This window comes from Notamacropus eugenii, chromosome 6 (genome assembly GCF_028372415.1).
Source record: "Notamacropus eugenii isolate mMacEug1 chromosome 6, mMacEug1.pri_v2, whole genome shotgun sequence".
Lineage (NCBI taxonomy): Eukaryota > Metazoa > Chordata > Mammalia > Diprotodontia > Macropodidae > Notamacropus > Notamacropus eugenii.
The window spans coordinates 35,462,158-35,483,195 of NC_092877.1; the positions used below are offsets into that span (position 1 = coordinate 35,462,158).

The 21,038-nt window shown below is 38.0% G+C and overlaps 1 protein-coding gene across 12 annotated transcripts in view; it reads left to right on the forward strand.

The window, feature by feature from the left end:
- SBF2 (SET binding factor 2) overlaps positions 1–21,038 on the forward strand; it is a 500,875-nt gene that overhangs the window by 303,198 nt on the left and 176,639 nt on the right. For all 12 annotated transcript variants that reach the window (XM_072619459.1, XM_072619460.1, XM_072619461.1 and 9 more), the window contains 2 exons: positions 5,473–5,582; positions 10,946–11,095. In XM_072619459.1, coding sequence (XP_072475560.1) covers positions 5,473–5,582; positions 10,946–11,095 — 260 coding nt within the window. The remainder of the gene's footprint in view (positions 1–5,472; positions 5,583–10,945; positions 11,096–21,038) is intronic.

Sequence of the window (21,038 nt, forward strand, 5' to 3'; positions counted from 1 at the left end):
GTCCTTCGTCTTTGAAGAGGACCAAAATGATATCACCATTGTAAAGTGAAATTTCAGCATGTCCAACTGTGGCTGATCAGATCAACACGAGCTTGGAATGCTGTACCACAGGTTGGGCACAGATACTCCATATAAATATTTGGGGTGAATATCCCAAATTTGTGCATCCTGTGTTTACTTTGTGCTGTCTAAGTTCTGCTTTACTCAAAGAGTACAGCACCTTTTCTTATGTGGGCACGCCAGGCTGAGCGGTCCTGTGCCAGTGTCTCTCATGTTGCACAGTCAAATCCAAAGTTCTTGAGAGAGATCTTAAGAGTGTCCTTGTATCGTTTCTTCTGGCCACCATGTGATTGCTTTCCCCATGCAAATTCTTCATAAAATAGTCCAGCGTACATTTGGCATTTGAACAAGGTGGCCAGCCCATAGGAGTTGCACTCTCTGAAGCATAGTTTGAATGCTTGGCAGTTCAGCTTGAGCAAGGACTTCAGTGTCTGGTACCTTATCCTGCCAGGTGATCCTCAGAATCTTCCTAAGACAGTTCAAATGGAAACGATTCAGTTTGCTGGCATGGCGCTGGTAGACTGTCTATGCTTCAGAGGCATACAACAATGAGGTCAGCATAGTGGCTCTGTAGGCCTTCATTTGGTAGTCAGTGTAATGCCTCTTCTCTCCCAGACTTTTCTTTGGAGCCTCCCAAATGCTGAAAAAATATGAGGTACATACCAAAGCCTAATTACAAGGGACTCAGTAAGGACAAATTGTTTACCTTTTTTATGAGAAAAGGTAAAACACATATATCTAAGATTATTATTAATAATTGGATAGTTCATAAAAAGTTGGAATAGATGAGTATGATAATGATTTTAAAAAGTATCTATTTAGGAACAGCTTAAAAAGAGTAATTACCTTATACAAATGGGATGTGAGAGGAAGAACCAATACAGGGGAATTAGATGGAGAGCAAGGCAGTTAGTTCTGGAAACCTACTTTCACCAGGAATGAGTTGAAGAAGAAACAATACATATACATCTAGAGGAGTATAAGAGTTTTCTAAATTCAGAAAGAAATTAAACACAGAGGGGATAGGGAGAGGGGAAAGGATAAAGGAGGGGATGGTGAGGGAATAGGTTAAGGGAGGATATACAGAAAGATGTTTAGATTAATGGGAATGGGAGGACAAGGGAGGGATCCTTGGAGGTGGGGTAGGTTAAGTGATAGGAGGGCAAGGTAACAGGTAGAAGTAAAGTAGAGGAGTCAGGAGGGATAGGAAATAAGAGATACACATAAACATAAAATAAAGATCGGGAATAGAATTTGTTACTGAACAAGGAGCAGGGGTGGTAATCATGATCTCGGACAAAGTTAAGGTTAAAATAGATTCACTTAAAAGAGAAAAATAGGAAAACTATGTTATGTGTCAGCCATATTCATCAACATTGTTTTCACTATTTAAAAAACAACTAGACAATGTAAGATTGGAATATTGCTGTGGTGTAGGAAATGATGAGTTGGTAGACTTGGAAAAATATGGAAAGACTTGTACTTATGAAGAAAGAGGTTATCTACTTTCTGAAAAACAGAGGACAAGTAAGTATAGTACAGTCTCACATAGATGCATATGAATGTATATGTGTGTATATGAGTAAGATTATAGATATCTAAGTATATGTATATATGAGTAAGTGTGTGCATGTATGGGTGTGTATGTGTGTGTGTGTATATATATATATATATATATATATATATATATATATATATATATATATATGAATGTGTCTGTCTTTGTGTGTGAGTGTGTGTGTGTGTGTGTGTGTGTCCACGCTTCACTGTAGCCTTTGGTTGGGAGGCGGGTGGAGGAAGGGTAGAAAAGTACAAAGAACAAAGTACACAACAGTGACCAGAAGAAAACTTACAAGGAAGCAAAGATGGACAGCTGTCAACACAGTACATAGTATTTATTATATAGGCTTTCTGGAATTGGAAATTTATTGCTGTGTATTTTGAATCCTCTCTCACATTCTGCTGTCTCAGAAAATAAGATTTAGTAGTTATTACCAAAGGATCTTAGACTGAGATATTGATGCTACCTTAGAGGCTGAGGAAACTGAGGCACTGAGAGATTGGATGACTTGCCCATGGTCACACATCAAGTAAGTGTCTGAGGCTGGATTTCGACCCGTGTCCTCCTGATTCCAGGTCCAGTGCTGTAACCATTACTACATGGCAATGCATTTTTTTTCTTTTCTTATTTTGTATTAAAGTTTAAAATAAAAAGATTAACAAAATTTTTTTTAATTTTAAAAACGGCAGCAAAATGGGAATTGAATAATTCTACCCCCTCACTATTGTCCATTATTATATCTAAATTCACTCCAAACTATTAAATTCCCCCACTAAAGATCTAATATACAAGATAGACTTTATGTAGCTTTCCACTTCTTTTCAGAGTGAGATAGTCTTGTCCTCCTGAAGTTTTGACCATTTCTATTTCTTTTGAATTCAATTCACTTAACCTTTATTAAGGACCAGTGCAGGTACAAATATAAACCAAACTGTTCATGTTCTAAAGGAGTTTACATTCTACTTGGCAGGTACAGCACATACATAGAAAAGTAAATAAAATGTAATTTGAGGATAGATATTTGTAATATTAGAAAAGCCTTCCCAGTACCTAAAGCTGAACTTTAAAGGAAATTGGGTACTCCAGAAGCTGGAGATTGGAATGTTGAATTTGGGGAACAGTTCCAGTTTGGCTAAAATGTAGAGTCCGTAGAAAAGAATTAATTAAATTAAGGCTGGAAAGGTAAGTCAAATTGAGGAGGCTTTAAATGCCTTTAAATGCCCAGATAAAGAATTTGCATTTTATCCTAGAGGCAAAAGGAACTTCTAAATACTCTGGGGCAAGAAAGTGACGTGGTTAGACCTGTGCTTAGAAAATTATTCTCTTCTCTCCTAGAAAGTAGATTGAATGGGGGGAATCTGGAAGGAAGAGAACCAGTTAAGAGGTTACTATAATAGCAAGAGGAGTATTGAACTATAACTGTGTCCATTTGAGTCCAGAGAAGAGGCTCAGTATGAAAGAGGACATGGAGATAGAATCAGCAAGCTTTGGTAAGTCATTGGATCCAGAGAGTGAGAGAGAGGGAAGAGGCAAGGAGGACTGGGAAGTCTGGAAGAAGAACAGATTTATTAGGGAGAAGATTACCATCTCTGTTTGGGGAAGGGCGTCATCGGATCTCTCTGAACACATCCAGAGATTATAAGTACACAGCTTGGCAGCCTATTCCATTTGTTACAGCTTCAGTTCAGTTCTTTGTGTGAAACCAAAATCTGCCTCCTTTAACTTGTATCTGTTGGTTCTAGTTTTGATCTCTGGAGCTTAATAGAATAAGTGTAATCCATCTGTCATATGACAGTCCTTCAGATATTTTCGAGACAGTGATCATACATCCCAGTGATAGGCAATAGAATGCAAATTCATCTACTGCTTGGAATTCAGTTAATCAACAAGGATTTATTAAATAGTTTATGATGTTACAGTCACTGGATAAAGAAAGAAAAATCCCAAACAGTTCCTGTCCTCTAGGAGTTAACATTCTAATATGGGGGCAACATAGATATAAATAGATAAATAAAGGGCATAACAATTCCCCTTATCTCCAAGCCTTTTTAACTTCTGAAGTTATCATCAAGGAAAGTTATCAACTGTTCCACTTTTGCAAAGACAAAGAATTCTAACTATATCCCAATAATGATAATCCCCTGTGTATGGCTATTATATTTTCTCTGCACTATTATTACAGTTTGCTTCAGGACCTTATCAATCTCCTCTAACAGCTGATTGGGGTTAATATATTCATCTCACAATATTCCTTCTGTTCCTCCCTCCATTGATCCTCATCCAGTTTCTTTTCACTTTGGATCCCTTGACTGATTCATAGATTTCACCACAATCTTATTCACATTTAGTGTTATGCTATATCTCTTTCATCTAATCTGTTTCTTTTAAATAAGCATAAATAACATTTCTGTTATTATATTCCAGTCATAAATCAAATCCCCACCAAATGCTAATTGTGAAGTTGGGCGGTCTCTTTTTACTAAGCTCAGTTCACTTAGTTTATTATCCATATTCTGTGTGTAGACATCTTAAGCTATGAGTATTATTAGTTCTTCCTTTAGTCATTAATTTAATAAACATTTACTAAACACCTATATACAGAACACTATATTAGTGTCTGAAAGCAGTAATATTTTAGATAAATGATCATCCGTTTAGGGAGTGTTAAAAAAGTTAAACTGTACAGAGTAGCAGGGAATGCAGGAGGGGAGAGAACAGGTGCAGGAGAGATATTTCATAGGTGAAAAAGAAAGAACTTGATAACTCATTGAATATTGAGGGAGAGAGGAAGGAAGATAGAGGAGGAGAGATACAGAAAGAGATGGGAAAGGGAAGTAGAAAGCAGAAAACAAAGAGGAGAGTAAGAGGGGGAGAAAGAGAGAAGAGAAAGGGGAGGAAAGAAAGAGGAGAGATCACACATTACCCCATCCAAAAACAAAATTTTCAAACTTGAACTACTGTGTTGGTACCACAAACTGAATTAGTGAAATCAGAAGGAGCAAGATTTTAGATAAAGATAATCTTAGTTTGGGACATGTTGAGTTTAAAGTACCAGTGGGATATGTAAGTAGAGCTATCCTAGGCACTTGGAATTATGAGTATGTAGCTCCGAAGAGAAATTGGGACAAGAAATAGAGATTTAATGGTTATCTACGTTCTTTGTTATCGTCCCGTTAATTATTTGACATATTCACTACTATTTTTCCTACAGCTTTATGCCATTCTCTAATGTATATGATTTAGCAGATGTACACAGGCAGGTTTCTTCCTTACCCTCCATTATTAGTTAAAAACCTCACCTGAGACTTTTCAGTCAACCCCTTTCCCTCAGTTAGATGGCCCTAACCTAGTAGATTTTATTATCTGAAGTTTAAAAATAATAGCAAAATGTAAAGATTTTCCTGGAAGCATAGTTCCTTTAGGAAATTTAAAAGTATTTAATTTAATAAATTAAAATTAAATAAATTAAAAAATAAATTAATTTAATTTAAAAATTTAAAAGTATTTAATTTATTATAAATTATTGCATGATTTCTCTTCTTATAAAATTGGAAATTAAATTTTCTCAAGGCTTGTCAATTTACCCCAAACTTGTAAAGGTATATATTTTCATTGCCTAACATCACTGCCTTGCCTAAGAGCCAGATAACCTGTAGAGATCTAGTATGTGAGATCTGTGGCACCAGTCCTGGGCCTGACACTCACCCAGTGACCACACCACCAAAAGAGTGACGTAGAGTACAGCAATGGGAAATGACAATGGACTAGAATCTCAGAAGACTTCGAGTAACATTCTCTTTGTCTCTGTGTCATCCTAAGGTAATTGACTGATATTTGTATTTCTTTACTAGTTTCAATCATGGATAAGGTGACAACAGTTTTCAACAGTGCTCAAAGACTGGAAGTTGTTAGAAACTGCATCTCCTTCATATTTGAAAACAAAGTATTAGAAACTGAAAAGGTAATTTTTTAAAGTTTATTTATCAAAATATGTATTTGTTTCCATGTTAAATATACTCATGTTAAATTACCAATGAACCTCTCCACAAACCCTATCCGTTCTCTTTTTGCCAGATTCATGACCTGTTTTGGTCATTTGAAATAAATATGATTATGTGTCCAAATTAAAACTACAGAAGATGGTGTTGCTGCCAATTAAGTTCCATGTAAAAGTTTTCATTTTATTTAACCTGGCAAGGCCTGGCAATAAAATATTATTCTCCTTGGACTTTTCAGAAAGTTTTTTCAAAGTTTTGTAATAATTGTCTCCAGTATGAAGGATTTTAGTTGTTCCACAGAAGTGTATTTTACAGATACTTAAAACTTCTTTAGTTATCAAAACCTATTTTCTTTTAACCATTTAGCATAGAATATTTATTAAAATATACTAAAAATTCTTTTCTGTTTTATTGCCACATTGAGCCTTTTAAGGGCTATTCAAGTTTGTTGGGATAGATGACTGTCTGTTTCTCTCCTTCTCCCTCTCTCTCTGTCTCTCTTTTTCCCCCCTTCTCTCCCTCCTCTTCTCTCTCTCTCTCTCTCTCTCTCTCTCTCTGTCTCCCCCTCCTCTCTCTTCCCCCCCCCCCCCTTTCTTTCTCTCCTGGCTCTTCTCTCCCCCCCCACCCCCTCTTCCCCCCCCCCTTTCTCCCCCCCTCTCTTCCTCTCTCTCTCTCTCCCTGTCTCCCCCTCCTCCCTCTTCCCCCCTCTCTCTCTTTCTTTATCTCCCGGCTCTTCTCTACCCCCCTCTACCCCCTTTTTTGTCCCCCCCCTCTCTTCCTCCCTCCCTTTTTCCCTCTCTCTCTCTCACCCCCATGATGCTGTGCTTGTAGGGTTCTTTGGTCCTCTCTCATTACTACTATCAGCTTTTCCCTTCTTGCTGCTATCCCTCTTCCTGTTTCTTTTGGTCTTCTCCCAGTCCTCTTTAATTTGCTGCTTTTTAGTATAATTTGAGGAGAGATAAGATGGCACAATAGATAGAGTGCCAGGCCTGAAGTAAGATACTCATCTTCCTGAGTTTAAATCTAGCCTCAGACACTACCTAGCTGTGTGACCCTGGACAGGTCAGACAGGTATCTGGATATCTATTCTAAATAGTTGAAGTTTTTAGATGAGACATTAATATGCTATTTTCCTTGGTAGATTCATTTGAGTTCTTTTCATATTGGAAAATAATTTTTCTACAAATCAGGAGTTGAACTCTAGCTAAATGTCTGGTCAATATACTTTGATACTTTGAAAGATCCATGATTTTATTGGTATAGGTGTGCTTTTCCATATTCCATGGGTGCTGAGCCAGGATCTTAGCACCAAGTTGCCAGTTATCTGTTGAGATTTTCTTTAGCTGAGCGGGTCCATGGGTATAGGATCCATCCCTGGGCCCATCTTAACAAAGTCTCAGCTGAGGAGGATCCACCAGAACTTAAGTTCTGCTGGCATAACTTGGGAGAACCCAAGATTGCTTTTTAATGAGGCATTAGAAGGAGACTAGCAGAGGCTAACCAATTCCAATTTGTAAATGCTGTTGCTTTTCAGAGTTTTCTGATTATCTTTGTTATAGAAAAGCAGCCAAATTTATATAAAAATGTTACTCATGGTCTTTTAACAGCAGTGAATTATATGACAAAGTTTTTCATAAAATTAATACACAAGATCGAAAGAAGTTGATCTCCAGTGATTCCAACAGATACTTGTAATTCTACTCCTAAAAGTGGATGTGAAATTTTTACTTTATTTGCTTTCTTATAATTTAAAATCAAGTGATAGTCCCTCTGTTTAATGCCCCCTTCCCACTCTAAAATCTGTTATTTCAATCATATGGGAAGCTCCCTGCCCCAGAGAAGTTTTAACCCTTCCTCTCCCAGACGCAGATGTAGAATTTGGCCTGCAGCTCTCAGCAGTTAAGTGACTTAACCAGGGTGTGCAACCACTGTGGGTCAGAGGCAGGGTTTGAGCCCCAAATCCTCCTAACTCTAAGCGCCCCCCCTCCACCTACTGTCATGATTCCTTTCTTGGGGTTCTTCATTTGAAATCTTTTTGTTATTGTTGCTGAGATTTTTGAAACCGTATCTCTGGTCACGTTCTCTCTCATGGTCTTATCTTACGTCCTTTCATATCCCCACAGACTGCTGAACCAGGAAGACACATTTGCCTGTTTCTTTTTCTATAGCATCACTCTCATCTCCTCCTTCTACCATCATCAGTCAACAACTCCTTCTCCTTTGTGGTTCAGTCTCTCTCTCTTTAGATCATAGGTCAGATTCTTGTGACTGTACTTAACTGATATGTGCATCAATCTTCTTTTCTTTCTCAAGAAGTTCAGGATCTGGCTGTCTTCTTCACCCCAACTCCTGCTTCCATACTTGGAGATTTCAGTATAAATGTTGTTGTCCCTTTAAACAACCTCACTTCCACATTCTTTAACCCCTTCCACCCCATGACAAAGATCTTAACTCTCTGTCTAGCACTTAGCCCAGTGCCTGGCACATAGTAAGTGCTTAATAAATGTTAATTGATTACTTAATGTCAGCAGTGGCAAACATTATGTCTAAACCTCGCTCGTAACAGGGTCATCTCTAAGATTTGAACTTCAGAATTCTCTTCTGATCATACTCCACTGTTCTTCCATCTTATCTTCTTCCTCACTTCTCTTATACCAGAAATCTTCTGGCCCTCTTTTCCCCCCTTCTCCCTCCCTCCTAGTCTCTCACCCAAGTTTGATCGAGCCTCACTTTCTCCCCTTTATAGTTTTTATTCTGTATGCTGGCTGCTACTCTGAGCTTCCTCATTGTTCTGCTAGTCACTCTCAGCTTTCAACCCTAGATCCTTCCTACTGTCCTCCTGCTCCACTTTTACTCTTGTGCTGCTGAATGTGACTAAAGAAAGTCACACAATCATACCAAACAAATCCATTATGAATTCCTGCTGTTTCATCTCAGTTGGGCCACTGCTGCTGCTGTGGTAGTCCTCTTGTTATTTAGCTCCATCCCATTCCCCATAGCAAACTTCAAGACCACAGTGTCACCCTCAACCCTACCAGTCTCAACAGATACAACTTACTAATTAGAAAACGAGTTGTTTTTTTCTCCTATTCTGTACCTCAAAACCTCGGTATATCTTCACCTGTTATCTACTTCTTTGTGCTAGTCTCCAAGAATGAGATACTTGCTTATACTGAAGGCCCCCTTTCTGCTTCTGCCTGCTGTCCCATCTCCTTCTTTACTTTCTAGAAAATTTGCCACATCTGTCATTCCTTCTCTCACCTTCAGTCTCTCCTTTTCTACTAGGTTATTTTCTTCTACCTACAGTTACATGCAAGTCCATTCCATCCTTAAAAAAAAACAAAAAAACAAACATTCTTGTCATTCCCTCAAACTGCCATACCATCTCGTTTTTTTCTTCTTTCTTTCGCTCTCAGACTCCTAAAAACATCATCTCTGCCTCCACTTCATCAACCCCTCATTCTCATGTCATCTGACTTCTGACCTCACCATTCTGCTAAAGCTTTCCTGTCTAAGGTTGACTTCTTAAAAGTTAATTCTGATTATCTTTGCTAAGCCCTGATCCTCCTTTACTTCTCTATGCTTTTAACACTAGTGAATACCCAAACCCCTTTCTTCACAGATATTTTTCCCTCCCTTGGCTTTCATGACACTGCTCTGTTGCTTTTCTCCTCCTCTTACTTTACTCACACTTCTTTAATCACTTCTCAATCTCCTTTGCTAGTCATCATCACCCAGATAGCTTCCCTGACCCTGTAAAACATGTTCATTGCCTAGAATTCCGCCCTAGGCTCTCTGTTCTTCTCTTTTGGCAGTCTCATCAGCAGGCTTGGGTTCAATTATTATCTCCATGCAGATGACTCCTACAAATCTCTTGGTTGTCCCATAGACATCTCAAACTCTGTCCAAGTAGAATTCATTATCTGTCCTCCAGATGCACCTCTTCTAAACATTCTGAGGTGGCAGGTGTTACACTGAATAGAGTTCTGGGCCTAGAATTAAGAAAAGAACTTCAAATCCCACCTCAGATACTTACTAGCTGGGTGACCGTGGGCAAGTCATTTAACCTCTTTTGCCTCAGTTTCCTCAACTGTAAAATGGGTCCCATAATAGTACTTACCTCCCAGGGTTGTTGTGAGGCTCAAATGAAATAATACTTCTGAAGTGACTAGTACAGCAGCTCGCACATAATAGGTGCCGTGGAAATGTTAGTTATTGTTGTTATTATCATTAAACATTCCCCATTGATGTTACCGTCACTGCCATCCTCCCAGCCACCCACATTTATAGCTTCAAAGTCATTCTTATCTCATCTTCCATATCCAGTAAATTTCCAAATCATGTACATTCTTTCTTGATCTCTCATACCTTCCCCTTTCTCTCCACTGACGTTGCCACTGTTACCCAGACCCAGATCACCCTCCATTAAGTCATCTCTTTCTCTAATCTCGTCTCCACATAGCTGCCCCAAATATCTTCTAGATGGCAACGTTCTGACATTGAAAGCCATCAGTGGCTCCCCATTGCCTTCAGGATAAAATATACGCTTCTTCCTCTGGTATTTAAGGCTCTCCAAGGGGCAGTTAGGTGGTGCAGTGGATAGAGCACTAGTGCAGGAATCAGGAGGACCTAAGTTCAAATCTCACCTCAGACACTTGACACTCACTAGCCGTGTGTCCTTGGGCAAGTCACTTAAACCCAATTGCCTCATCCTGGGTCAAGTGCAAGTCATGTCATCATTTCTCTGATGGCATGCTCTTCTTCGGCAACGAAGGACGAACACACACAAGGCTCTCCGCAAACTGGCTTCTACCTATTCTTCCTGCCCTGTTTGCTTCTTGATGAATTCTGTTCTAGCCAATTTCAGCTACTAGTTATTCCCCAAACTCAGCACTCTGTCTCTGCCTTCTCTCCATTCACAATGGCTGTCTCCAAAACCTAGAATGCATTACCCCATTATCTCAGTTTCTCAGACTCTATGGCTTCTTTTTATGACCCAGCTCATGTGCTGCTTCCTACCCAAAGCCATTACTGTATTCTCCTTCAGACTGCCTTTTATTATGTATAACATTCTGTCTGTGCATGCAAACACACAAACACACCACTAGTAGACTATAAGTTCTTTGACTGCCCCCCAAGACATAGTTGGGAATTGTTTATTTGTTTGTTTCTAATAACTAACAGTGCTTTTTGCATTTAATAAATACTTCTTATTCAACTGAATTATTGTTTTAAAATGATCTCCTTGGGGGTATGATTCAGATATTTATTACAGTAGAATTAAGTTTTTGGTCATACGAGTAAAATGAAATTTTCTTATTCTCAGACTCTCCCTGCTGCATTGAGAGCCCTCAAAGGAAAGGCAGCGCGACAGTGTCTTACCTATGAATTGGGTTTGCATGTACAGCAAAACCGGGCCATACTAGATCATCAGCAGTTTGATTACATTGTAAGGATGATGAACTGTACACTACAGGTAATTTGTGCTTTTTCTATCAGACCTCTCCCCGCTTTTTGAAATAATATTTATTATCTGAGATTTAATAAAAAAAAAAACAAAACTGTCTGTAAAGTTCTTAGACTTGCCAGGGCCAAAAGGGTAAAGAGCCAACATCCATACCATTTCTGCCAAATATCCTTATTCAGTGTTTGGCATGAATATTAAGTTTCCTTTCCATCCGTGATGGATATTGGATTTTTCTATTAATTCTACAAACAATGTCTTTGGAAATGAAAAGTTATCTTATAAACATTATAGTGCATATTGCTTTATATTCACTTAAAGACAGTTATATTGCCATCATGTTTTTAAGTCTTGGGATTTAAAAAGGGTTGGTAGCAGAATAGAAGGTCAAGAGATAGCATAGATGTAAGGATAAATGTATTCTCTGGCATCTATTTCAAGTGCTAGGTACCCAAGGATACTACATGTTCCCATAAATAGAGCCAGCCAGGAACAGCTTTAATTCCCAGAGTTTACAGTCTTATATAGATACAACTTTACATTATTCCAGCTGCTCTTACTATTCAAATAATCAAGTCTGACCCTGTTTATTAAGAAACTGAGGGAATGAAGAGAATATGTATAACCTCCTTTATGTTTTTTAATCTTTCCGACATTCCAAAGCCAGTAGTAAATCTAGGATGGGTATATAGGTTAATAATGAAATGTATTTAGATCAGATGATGGTGGTGTGTTAGGACTACAAGAGCCAAGATCCTCTACAGACTCCACTGTAAAACTTAAGGAGAATCACCTATAGAATCCTCCACCCAGTCCAGGGATGGACAAGTCTGTCAGGATTCTGCAGAGAGTCTTGAGTAGACAAGTGAGGTGAGGTGGAAAACACTGCACAAAGTAGCCTTGGAATAATGGAATACGGGCTCTTTGGAATGGAGTCTGCCTGAAGTCCAGCTACACCCAGCAGGGAAATGGGGGAGGAGAGGAGAAGAAGGAACAACACCAGTTTAGTGGCCAAAAAGACCCCATAGCAGGCAACCATGGCAGCAGGGGAGAAGGGCCTTATCCAGAACAGGCCTAAAGCCCTGTGACAAGGGGGAGTCCATAGGCAGAGCCTAGCATCAGAAAAGCCACAAAACCCCTGGCCAGTCTTGGCCAGACTCAGAACTAGGTAGGACTTAACCACACCACTAGGAATTCTGGAGCTTAGCTTCCTTCACCCAAGCATCCCCACCTCCTACTCCTTACCTCCTTCCCTCTAGCCTAGATACTAGGGCTGCTGAGATGAACAAACAAAAGAAAATACCAATTACTGTAATCTCTACATACTCTTGGAGGTAGAGATACCCTCGGAGTAAACCTGGGGGACAAGAGCCTTGCCATCACATCACATCTTTGTATAGCCTCAGAGAAAAACACAAAAGTAATAAGATTAGGTGGAAGAAATGAAACAAGAAATACAAAATGGAAAAGCAAAGGAGGACAGAATGGCAAGGAGAATTGGCACCTTAGGACACATGATGGAAGATCTCACCCAAGAACTGAATGCCCTGAAAATTTGAGTGGATCCAATAGAAAACAGTGACTTAGTGAAATTATCAAAACAGAAATATAAAACATATATTTCAAAGGAACTACCTAAGAAATAATAAGCCAAGGAAAAATACCTTAAGAATTATCACACTATATAAAAATCATGATTTTAAAAAATGTGCTGAATACCATGTTTCAAGAAATTATAAATGAAAGCTACCAGAGTTCTTCTAACCAGATGGCAGAGTGAAAATAGAAGGAATTCATCAGTTATCTACTGAAAGGTAATCCAAAATGAAAACTTCAGGTCAAAGAAAAAAATGCTACAAACTACCAAGAAGAAAGAGTTCAATTTGCAAGAAACTGCAACAAAAATCATCTATTACTTTGCAACTACTCCTTTAAAGGAGAGAAAAGCTTGGAATATGATATTGTAGAAGATGAAGGCTTACAACCAAGAATAACCTGTCCAGAAAAATTAAATATAATTCTGCAGAGGAAATGGACCTTTAATGAAATAGATTTCCAAAGAAAAGGCAAAGCCTGAATAAACATTTTGGAATGGAAATGCAGGAGCCAAGAGAAACATTGAAAGGTAAATAGATTTGTTTAATTGGATAGAAATATATGAAAGTGAATTTTTTACATGCCAATAAGGGGGAAATAAATTTCTTTCAAGAACCTAATATCTTTAAGTGTCATAGAGAAAAGTTAGTAAGACATAAGGTCACTGGGTTTTGTTGTTTGGATGATTGTAAACAAAAAAGGTGTTGGGAGTGGGAACTGTATTGGAGACCATCAACAAATGAGAGCAAGAATAAATCAATGATTGAATACACAACTAAACAAAAAATAAAAACCTTGAACTCTAAGTTATCTAACCCCCCTAACTAAGCAACAGAGAAGACATTATGAAAATTAAAGAGATAAATAAAATTGAAACCCAAAAAAGAGCAAAAATAAAACATCAAGTTTATAAATAAAACAAAGACCTGATTTTTGAAGAAAGTAATAAAATAGTTTAAAAAGTTAGCTAATCTGACTGTAAAAAGAGAGGAAAACAATTGTTCATATTAAAGATGAGTAATGAGAGTTCACAAAAAGAAGGAAAATAGATTATTTTGCACAGTTATACACTAATAACATCAATAACTTAAATGACATATATAAAATATCCAATAAATTAACAAAAGAAGAACCAAACATTCGAAGAATAATTCCAATATTGTGTTAACTGTGTGCAATAATAGAAAAGGATGGCACCATTCAAATCTCTTTCTATGATGCAAAAATTGTCTTGATACCTAAACCTGGAAGAAATAAATCAGAGGGAGAAAACTGACTCATTTTCCCTGTGAATATTGAGGCAAAATAAATAAATGAGATATGCATGTGTATTTCCAGGGTAAATTCGCAAAATATAAACCCTCTTCCTCAAAGACAAAACCAAAATATTTATTCAGATCCCAGAAAACCAAATCCATCATAGTAACAAAGAAATTTATACACATCATCAATGCAGGGAGCTTAGCCATCCCCCAAGCCTCCCCACAAACAAGCTCCCTTAGGCAAAATCACTCCCACTCTCACTCACACCGGCTGCCCTTCTCTGCCTGCTCTCTCCCAGCTCTGCCTCACTTTCTCTGCCCGCTCCACCTTTCCTGCTCCACTCATTCAGCAAGCTTCTCCTACCATCAGCTCCACGTGACTCAGGCTGTGGACTGGGCCAAAGCTCAAAACACGTCACATGGGCCGATTAAGGGGCAGGGAAAGATCTTCAAATTCCTTTAACATTACAAAAGACTTAGGATAAAATTCATTAGCAGTTTCTGTTAAAATCTTCAGAAAACATAAGAATAAATAGATCTTTCCTTAATATAGTAAATAACATTGATATAAAACCAAGAGGAAATATAGACAATAGGGAGAAGTTAACAGCTTTGCCAGTAGCATGAGGAAGAAAGCAAAGACTCCTTTTATCATTAGTACTATTAAACATGATTCCAGAAAAGGTAATTAAAACATACAAGAATGAAAAATTGAGGAAATAGGCGTTGGTAAAGAAGAAATCAGTTATCACCTTTTGCAGATAGTATAATGATTTATTTTAAAAGCCCCAAAGTTAAATAGAAAATTAATTGAAACAATAAACTCAATAAAATTGCAGGATATAAATTAAATCTACATAAATTACCAGTATATTACCAACAAAACAGACTGGAAAGAGCTAGACATCCTCTTCTATGCCATGCTGGATTCAAGAAGACCTCTAAGTTCACACCTAGCCTCAAATACTTACTAGCTGTGTGACCAGGACAAGACATTTCACCCTTCTGCCTCAGTTCCTCTTCTGTAAAATGGGAATAATAAAAGCACCTATTTCCCAGGGTTGTTGTGAGAAGAAAGTATAACATTTGTAAAGCACTTATATCAGTGCTAGCTGTTGGTATTGTTGTTGTGGTTGTTACTGTGGTTACAAGTTCTCCTTGGAGTGACAAAGGAGTAGGTTTTATTGTGCATCCAAAGAAACAGGAAATATTGTTTTATGAGATATTTGGTCATCTCATATTGCAAGACTTATGGTAAGCATTTGAGAAAAAGACCATCCTGCTAACAATGACAGCTTATGTACCCATATCTATCAGAAGTTTAAATAGTAAAGAAATTATGCAAAGAATTCATTAAGATATTCCAAATGAAATTAGCATATACTTTAATGTATATTGTACTTCCATGCAATGGTGAGCATAGTGAAAGACAGTAAAATATGTTGAAATTTATAAATATATTCTAGGAGTAAGAAATTAAAGGGATCAAAGATTTAAAGTTTATAAGAGGCCCCAAGTCTGTGTATCATTAATAGTTTCTTCAGTAAAAGAACAAGGAGACACAATAAGCACCAAATAATATCATGCAAAAATTAAATTGATCATATTTTATTAGATAGGAAACAACAGGTCATTAATGTGGAAATGATTTATGATGCTTGTGTGCATCCAGACCACTAACTTCTTAGAGCAAAGATTAAAACTAATGCCAGACTGAAAGAAAAAAATAAAATTTAGAAGATATTATTTATAATTAAAACAATTCCTTTCTGACCTATTTAAAGACTCTTTTGACACCAAAAAGTGGGAAATAAATAAAAAGGATAGAAATTGACACTGGCTGTCCATTTTTGCTCAGGAAGATTAAATTATGTCAGTTGCCAGGAGAACAAGTGAGTTTAGAAAACCAGCCTTAACCAGGAAGCACTAGATCTCCTGACTGAAAAAAAGATACATCAGTCTGTGGGAATACCACTTAAAACTATATACTCATTTATAAAATCATATAGAGAACACTGGCAAAACACCAAAAAAACAACGGAGAGAAAACAAGTTTAAAGAAAGTTTAAAGTCAAAGACTCAACTAAGCAAAATGACCCTAAGATATTTAATAATTTAACTGGAAGATAGCAAAGAGATAAAAAGAGGAAAAGATCTGTGAAGAGTTTTGCAATAGACTTTTTAACCATAAATGATACTGGAGCCACAACATTCAGAGTCTTAACACCACAGTCCTAAATGCCATATGAAGACATGGAAATGCCACTAAAGAAAACAAACTTTTCCAGAATAAAATGGGCTGCCTTGGGAGGTACTGGGCTTCCTTTCTCTTGAGATCTTAATGTAAAGGCTGAATGGTCTTTTGTCTGGATATGTTAGACTATAGAGAAGATCCATTTCCTGACATGAGCCCCTTTTAACTCTGAAATTATGTGTTTCTGTGAAAGATGGAAAGAGCAACCAAACTAGACCAAGTATGTAGAAAAGATCCATGATGGAGTTCTAAACAGGAATTCCAATACCTGAGGCAAAATGTCAGATAAGGAGGCCAGCCGTAGAATGAGTGTCTAGAGTTCTGATGTCTTTAGGAGAAAGCTAGGTTTCAGGGGGACCAAAATATAGATAGAATATGAGAGGAAGAGATTTAAGATGAAGGGCATTAACAATAAAGAAGGGCCCTAGAGGACACAATGGGAAAAAAAAGGACTGAGGAAGACTGGGACTGAGATTTCTACATATGCAAGTATGAGAAGATGTAGCCTGGGCAAAAGACCATTTTGAATCACTGCTTAGAGGAGGAAGAGGTAAAAGTTTGAATGGTAGTTAACAGGTAGAGGAGAACTGAACTGGCTCTGAAGTTCTAGTTAGAACAAGATACAAGTGTTTCTGTAGATCCTAACTATGGCCTCCCCCCAGGTGAATGCAGTGATTGTGTTTGGAGGGTGGAAATGATTTGTTTGACAGGAAGCATATCAATTGTTATAATCATCAACAAGCAGTTATTGAGCACTTACTCTTCAGAACCCTGTGCTCAATACTAGGGAGGGTAAGGGAGGCATTAATGAGGTAGGGAGAGACATGCTTTGACCAAATGTGATTCATTTCCTGCTGGTCCCAGGTATACAGTATGTGGGTTTTCATATCAAGTGCACTCATAGGAACGATCTTTCCCTGTAGGAAGGTGACCCTGCTAGGGGTGGCGTCCCTGGCTCATTGAGAGAACAGTGTACACCTGACTGCTGTAGAGGTAGAGGATGGTGGAAGTACACCCTCCCCCATGATGCTGCTTGAGGCAAAGCCCCACTGTCATGCCCTCCTTACTGTCACTGTCTTCTAGCTCTGTAGTGGCAAAATAAGTTGGTGGGTATTGAGTGAGTGATTCTCAGGAGATCATAGAATACTACACAAAAGGCACTGGAGAGAAGGACATGGTGGGTATGAATAAGCTGAAAAATACTATAATGAAGAATAGTTTAGGAGAAACAGCCTAAAAATTGTCATCAAAGAAAAACATACAACCAAGAAAAAATGTACCAATCATGTAGAGATTGTTGAGGGATAATCCAAGGATTTATAAGCTCCATCGGTATATACACGACCCTTAAGAAATCTAAAGAAAGATATGAAATGCATTAAGCAGAACACCTATAGTGGATTTACATGAGGATGTGGGCAAGATTCTCTCAGGATGGTGGGACAGGGGAGAATAAGCATTTATAAAGGACCTGCTGTATGCCAGGCACTTCACTAAGGGCTTTACAAATAATATCTCATTTGGTCCTCCTAACAACCGTGCAAGGTAAGTGCTATTATTGTACCCACTTTACATTTGAGGAAAGTGTTAATCAGAGGGTAAGTGACTTGTCCAGGGTCACACAGCTAGTATGGCTCTCAACCTAAGAGTCATCCTGGACTCTTTACTATCTCTCACCTGCCTTGTCTAGTCTGTTGCCAAGGACTGTCTGTTTCATTTTTGTAACATATTTAGAATTCACCTCCTTCTCTCCTCTGACACTGCCACTTTAGTCCTGCCTTCATCACCACATTCCTAGACTATTATAGGAGCCTACTACTGGGTCTGCCTTCCTTAAGTCTTTCCTCATTTCATCCTTTATTCATTTCCTAATGTGATTTTCCAAAAATGTAGGTCTGATCATGTCACCCCTCCCCACCCAACTCAGTCATCTCCAGTTTCCCTATCACCTCCAGGATCAAATACAGAATGCTCTGTTTGGCATCCAGACCCCTCCATATTTAACTCCTTTCTACCTTTCCAAAGCCCTTCATAACCTAGCCCCTTCTACCTGTACCTTTCCTGCTACATACACTTCCACAAACCAGACCTTCCGTCTCTCGGCTGCAGGCATTTTCTCTGGCTGTCTTCTGTGCTTGGAGTGCACTCCCTCCTCCAATATGCCTACTGACCTCCCGGCTTCCTTTAAGTCCCAAGTAAAATCTCATCTTTTATTGGAAGCCTTTCCCAAGCTCCTTTAATGATGGTATCCTCCCTTTGTTAATTATTTCCTGTCTATCCTGTATATAGCTTGCTTTGTATGTATTTGTTTTTTTATTGTCTCACTAGTTTGTGAAGCCTTGAGGGCAGGGATTATCTTTTTCTTCTCTTTTGTATCCCCAGAACTTGCCTGGAGCATAGTAAGCACTTAATAAATGTTGTTTATTGATTGATTAAGTGTCTGAGGCTAGATTTGAATTCAAGTCCTCCTGATTCCAGGCCCAGTTCTCCCTGCACCGAATCACTGGATCACCAACTGCATAGATGAGTTGTGATCTGCATCAGTGGAGGGAGTACTCATATTTATGATGTCCCTGATTCATGGAATTATTGAATGTATAATGATCTCAAAATTGTTTTCAAATAAAATATTCAAAAACTTGATTCAAGAAATATTAGGAAACTACTTTTTTTTGTCTTTCTTTTTTACCATCTTTATGATAGAAATTGATACCATAGTCTCAAGTTAATACAAAATTTCTTTACAATCATTTCCTATAGCAAAGAAGGTAGTTAAATAGTAGTGTTTCAAAAAGTATCCCTATGGCTACTGCAGAGTAATGTTACTTGCTGAGATACCAATCCCTTCTAACTAACATTTTGTTAGCTAAGAGTCTGTGTCTGTCCTTGGATTGGCCCTGCTCAACATTTTGCTAAAGTCCTATCAGGATACCTGTCAATTTTACTGGTGACATAAAGGTGAAAATTGTTGTGGATGACAGAATTAGATTCTAGAACTTTTTGGGAACAGTTAAAGACAAAGGGCTAAATCTAATAAGATGAACTTTGATAAGAATAAATGTAAAGTTATTGGCTTAGATTTAAAAACTGAACTGCCCCTAAAGATAAGGGAGATATTTCTTGAAAGGAAAGAATTCACTTAGGAAAAAAACAACCTCATGGGTTTTTATTAACTGCCAGCTTCAGATGAGTCAACAGGACTGTCAGAGAAGAGCTCAAGAGGGCTTGGGCTGCATTCAAAAAACATAATCTGCAGAATCCGGAAAGTGACAGTCCTTCAGTGCTCTGCCCTTTGGGGACCACATTTCAGAATATTTGCATTCTATGCTGGATGACACATTGTAAGAAAGCTATTGACAAACTGGAACTTCTGCAGAGGAGGGAAGCAAGAACCTGAAAGGATACAAGAACATGTCTTGGGAGGAGAGGTGAAAGAATCTTTGATGTTTAGCCTGAAGAAAAGACAGAGGGAACATGATCTTTGGAAGAGTGATTAGATTAATTTGCTTAGTTCCGCTGGGTTTGTTACCATGCAGCCGGTGTTGGCACAGTCTGAACAAAAACTTCTTGACCACTAGAGCTGAGCCCAAGAATGGGCTCCCTACAGGAAGCAGAGAGAGTTTCTTGACACTGCAAGTGTTCAAGCACATGCCTGATGACTAAGTATTAAGTATATCACTGAAGGACTTGGTATGTGGGGCAGCAAATTGGACAAGAATGATCAAGTCTTCTTAACTTTAATGGACTCCTTTCATAACCCTGAGACCTCTTTTCACAATATCCTTTGGAAAAAAAAATCATAGTTGAAGGAAAGGCTAATTATCAGTTAGAGGTTAGTAAAAGAAGAGACTCCAGAAATCTATACCCAGGACCCTTGGGAGTCGTGGATCCCAGGTTAGAAACTCCTCAACTTTGTGTTCTTCAGGGTCTGGTCCAATTCCAGTGATTTTATAAGTGGTGGTGGTAGTGAATATTAATTGTGCTGTTTCTGGTACAGTTTCTGTATTATATAATAACTGAAAGAGACAACATACAAATGCTCCAGAAGATAATTTTAAAATAAGCTTTGTCTAATTGCAAAGCTGTCTAGACCCTAAGTTTTTGTTACTTTTGCAATATCTGTATTGTGCTTCATAACAAAAGAAAGAAATGTGTTTTTGGTTGCTTTCAGATGTGCCTCAGTTTAGACATTTGTATACTCAGAGTACTAAAATATTCCTACAAATATAAATAAACTACACCCTAGTCTTCATCTAGCATTCAGGATTATACAGAGGTCTTCTTCATGTTACAGTGGGCCCAGAGGTAATATTCTGGGGTTTAATGTGTTATTTATTGGCATCTTGGGATTTTTTTGTATTTATGCTCTTATTACAACAATGTACTTTGTAAGGTTTGACTTGATGTTCTGAACATTTTTTTACAAAAGCATACAATTTCATGGCAGAAAGGCCAAACATCTGCAGTGGTGTGTTAGAAGAGAAACATGAGTCAGATGAACCAGTTTTTAGGTAGTGGTTCAAAAACTTCAGTGATTTTTCCTTTCCACGACCTAGAAATATTCTGCTTTTCCTGCCCTCTGGGGAAAACTAAATAGGATATGATTACCACCCAGGGGCTGTTTCATTTATCAGGATTATTTTATGACAAGTTAATAAAAAGAAATGATTCAGAGGCTATGAGTTTTTCTAACACATCCTTGTCATGATTGCTTGTATCTTTTTGAACCTAGACTAATGAAAAGCTATCTTATAAAATAAAATAGTTGGCCAGCAACCCTCTTTCCATTTTAGCAGATATGACATGGAGCCTTTATGTTGTCGAGATTCTGAGTTATTTTGAT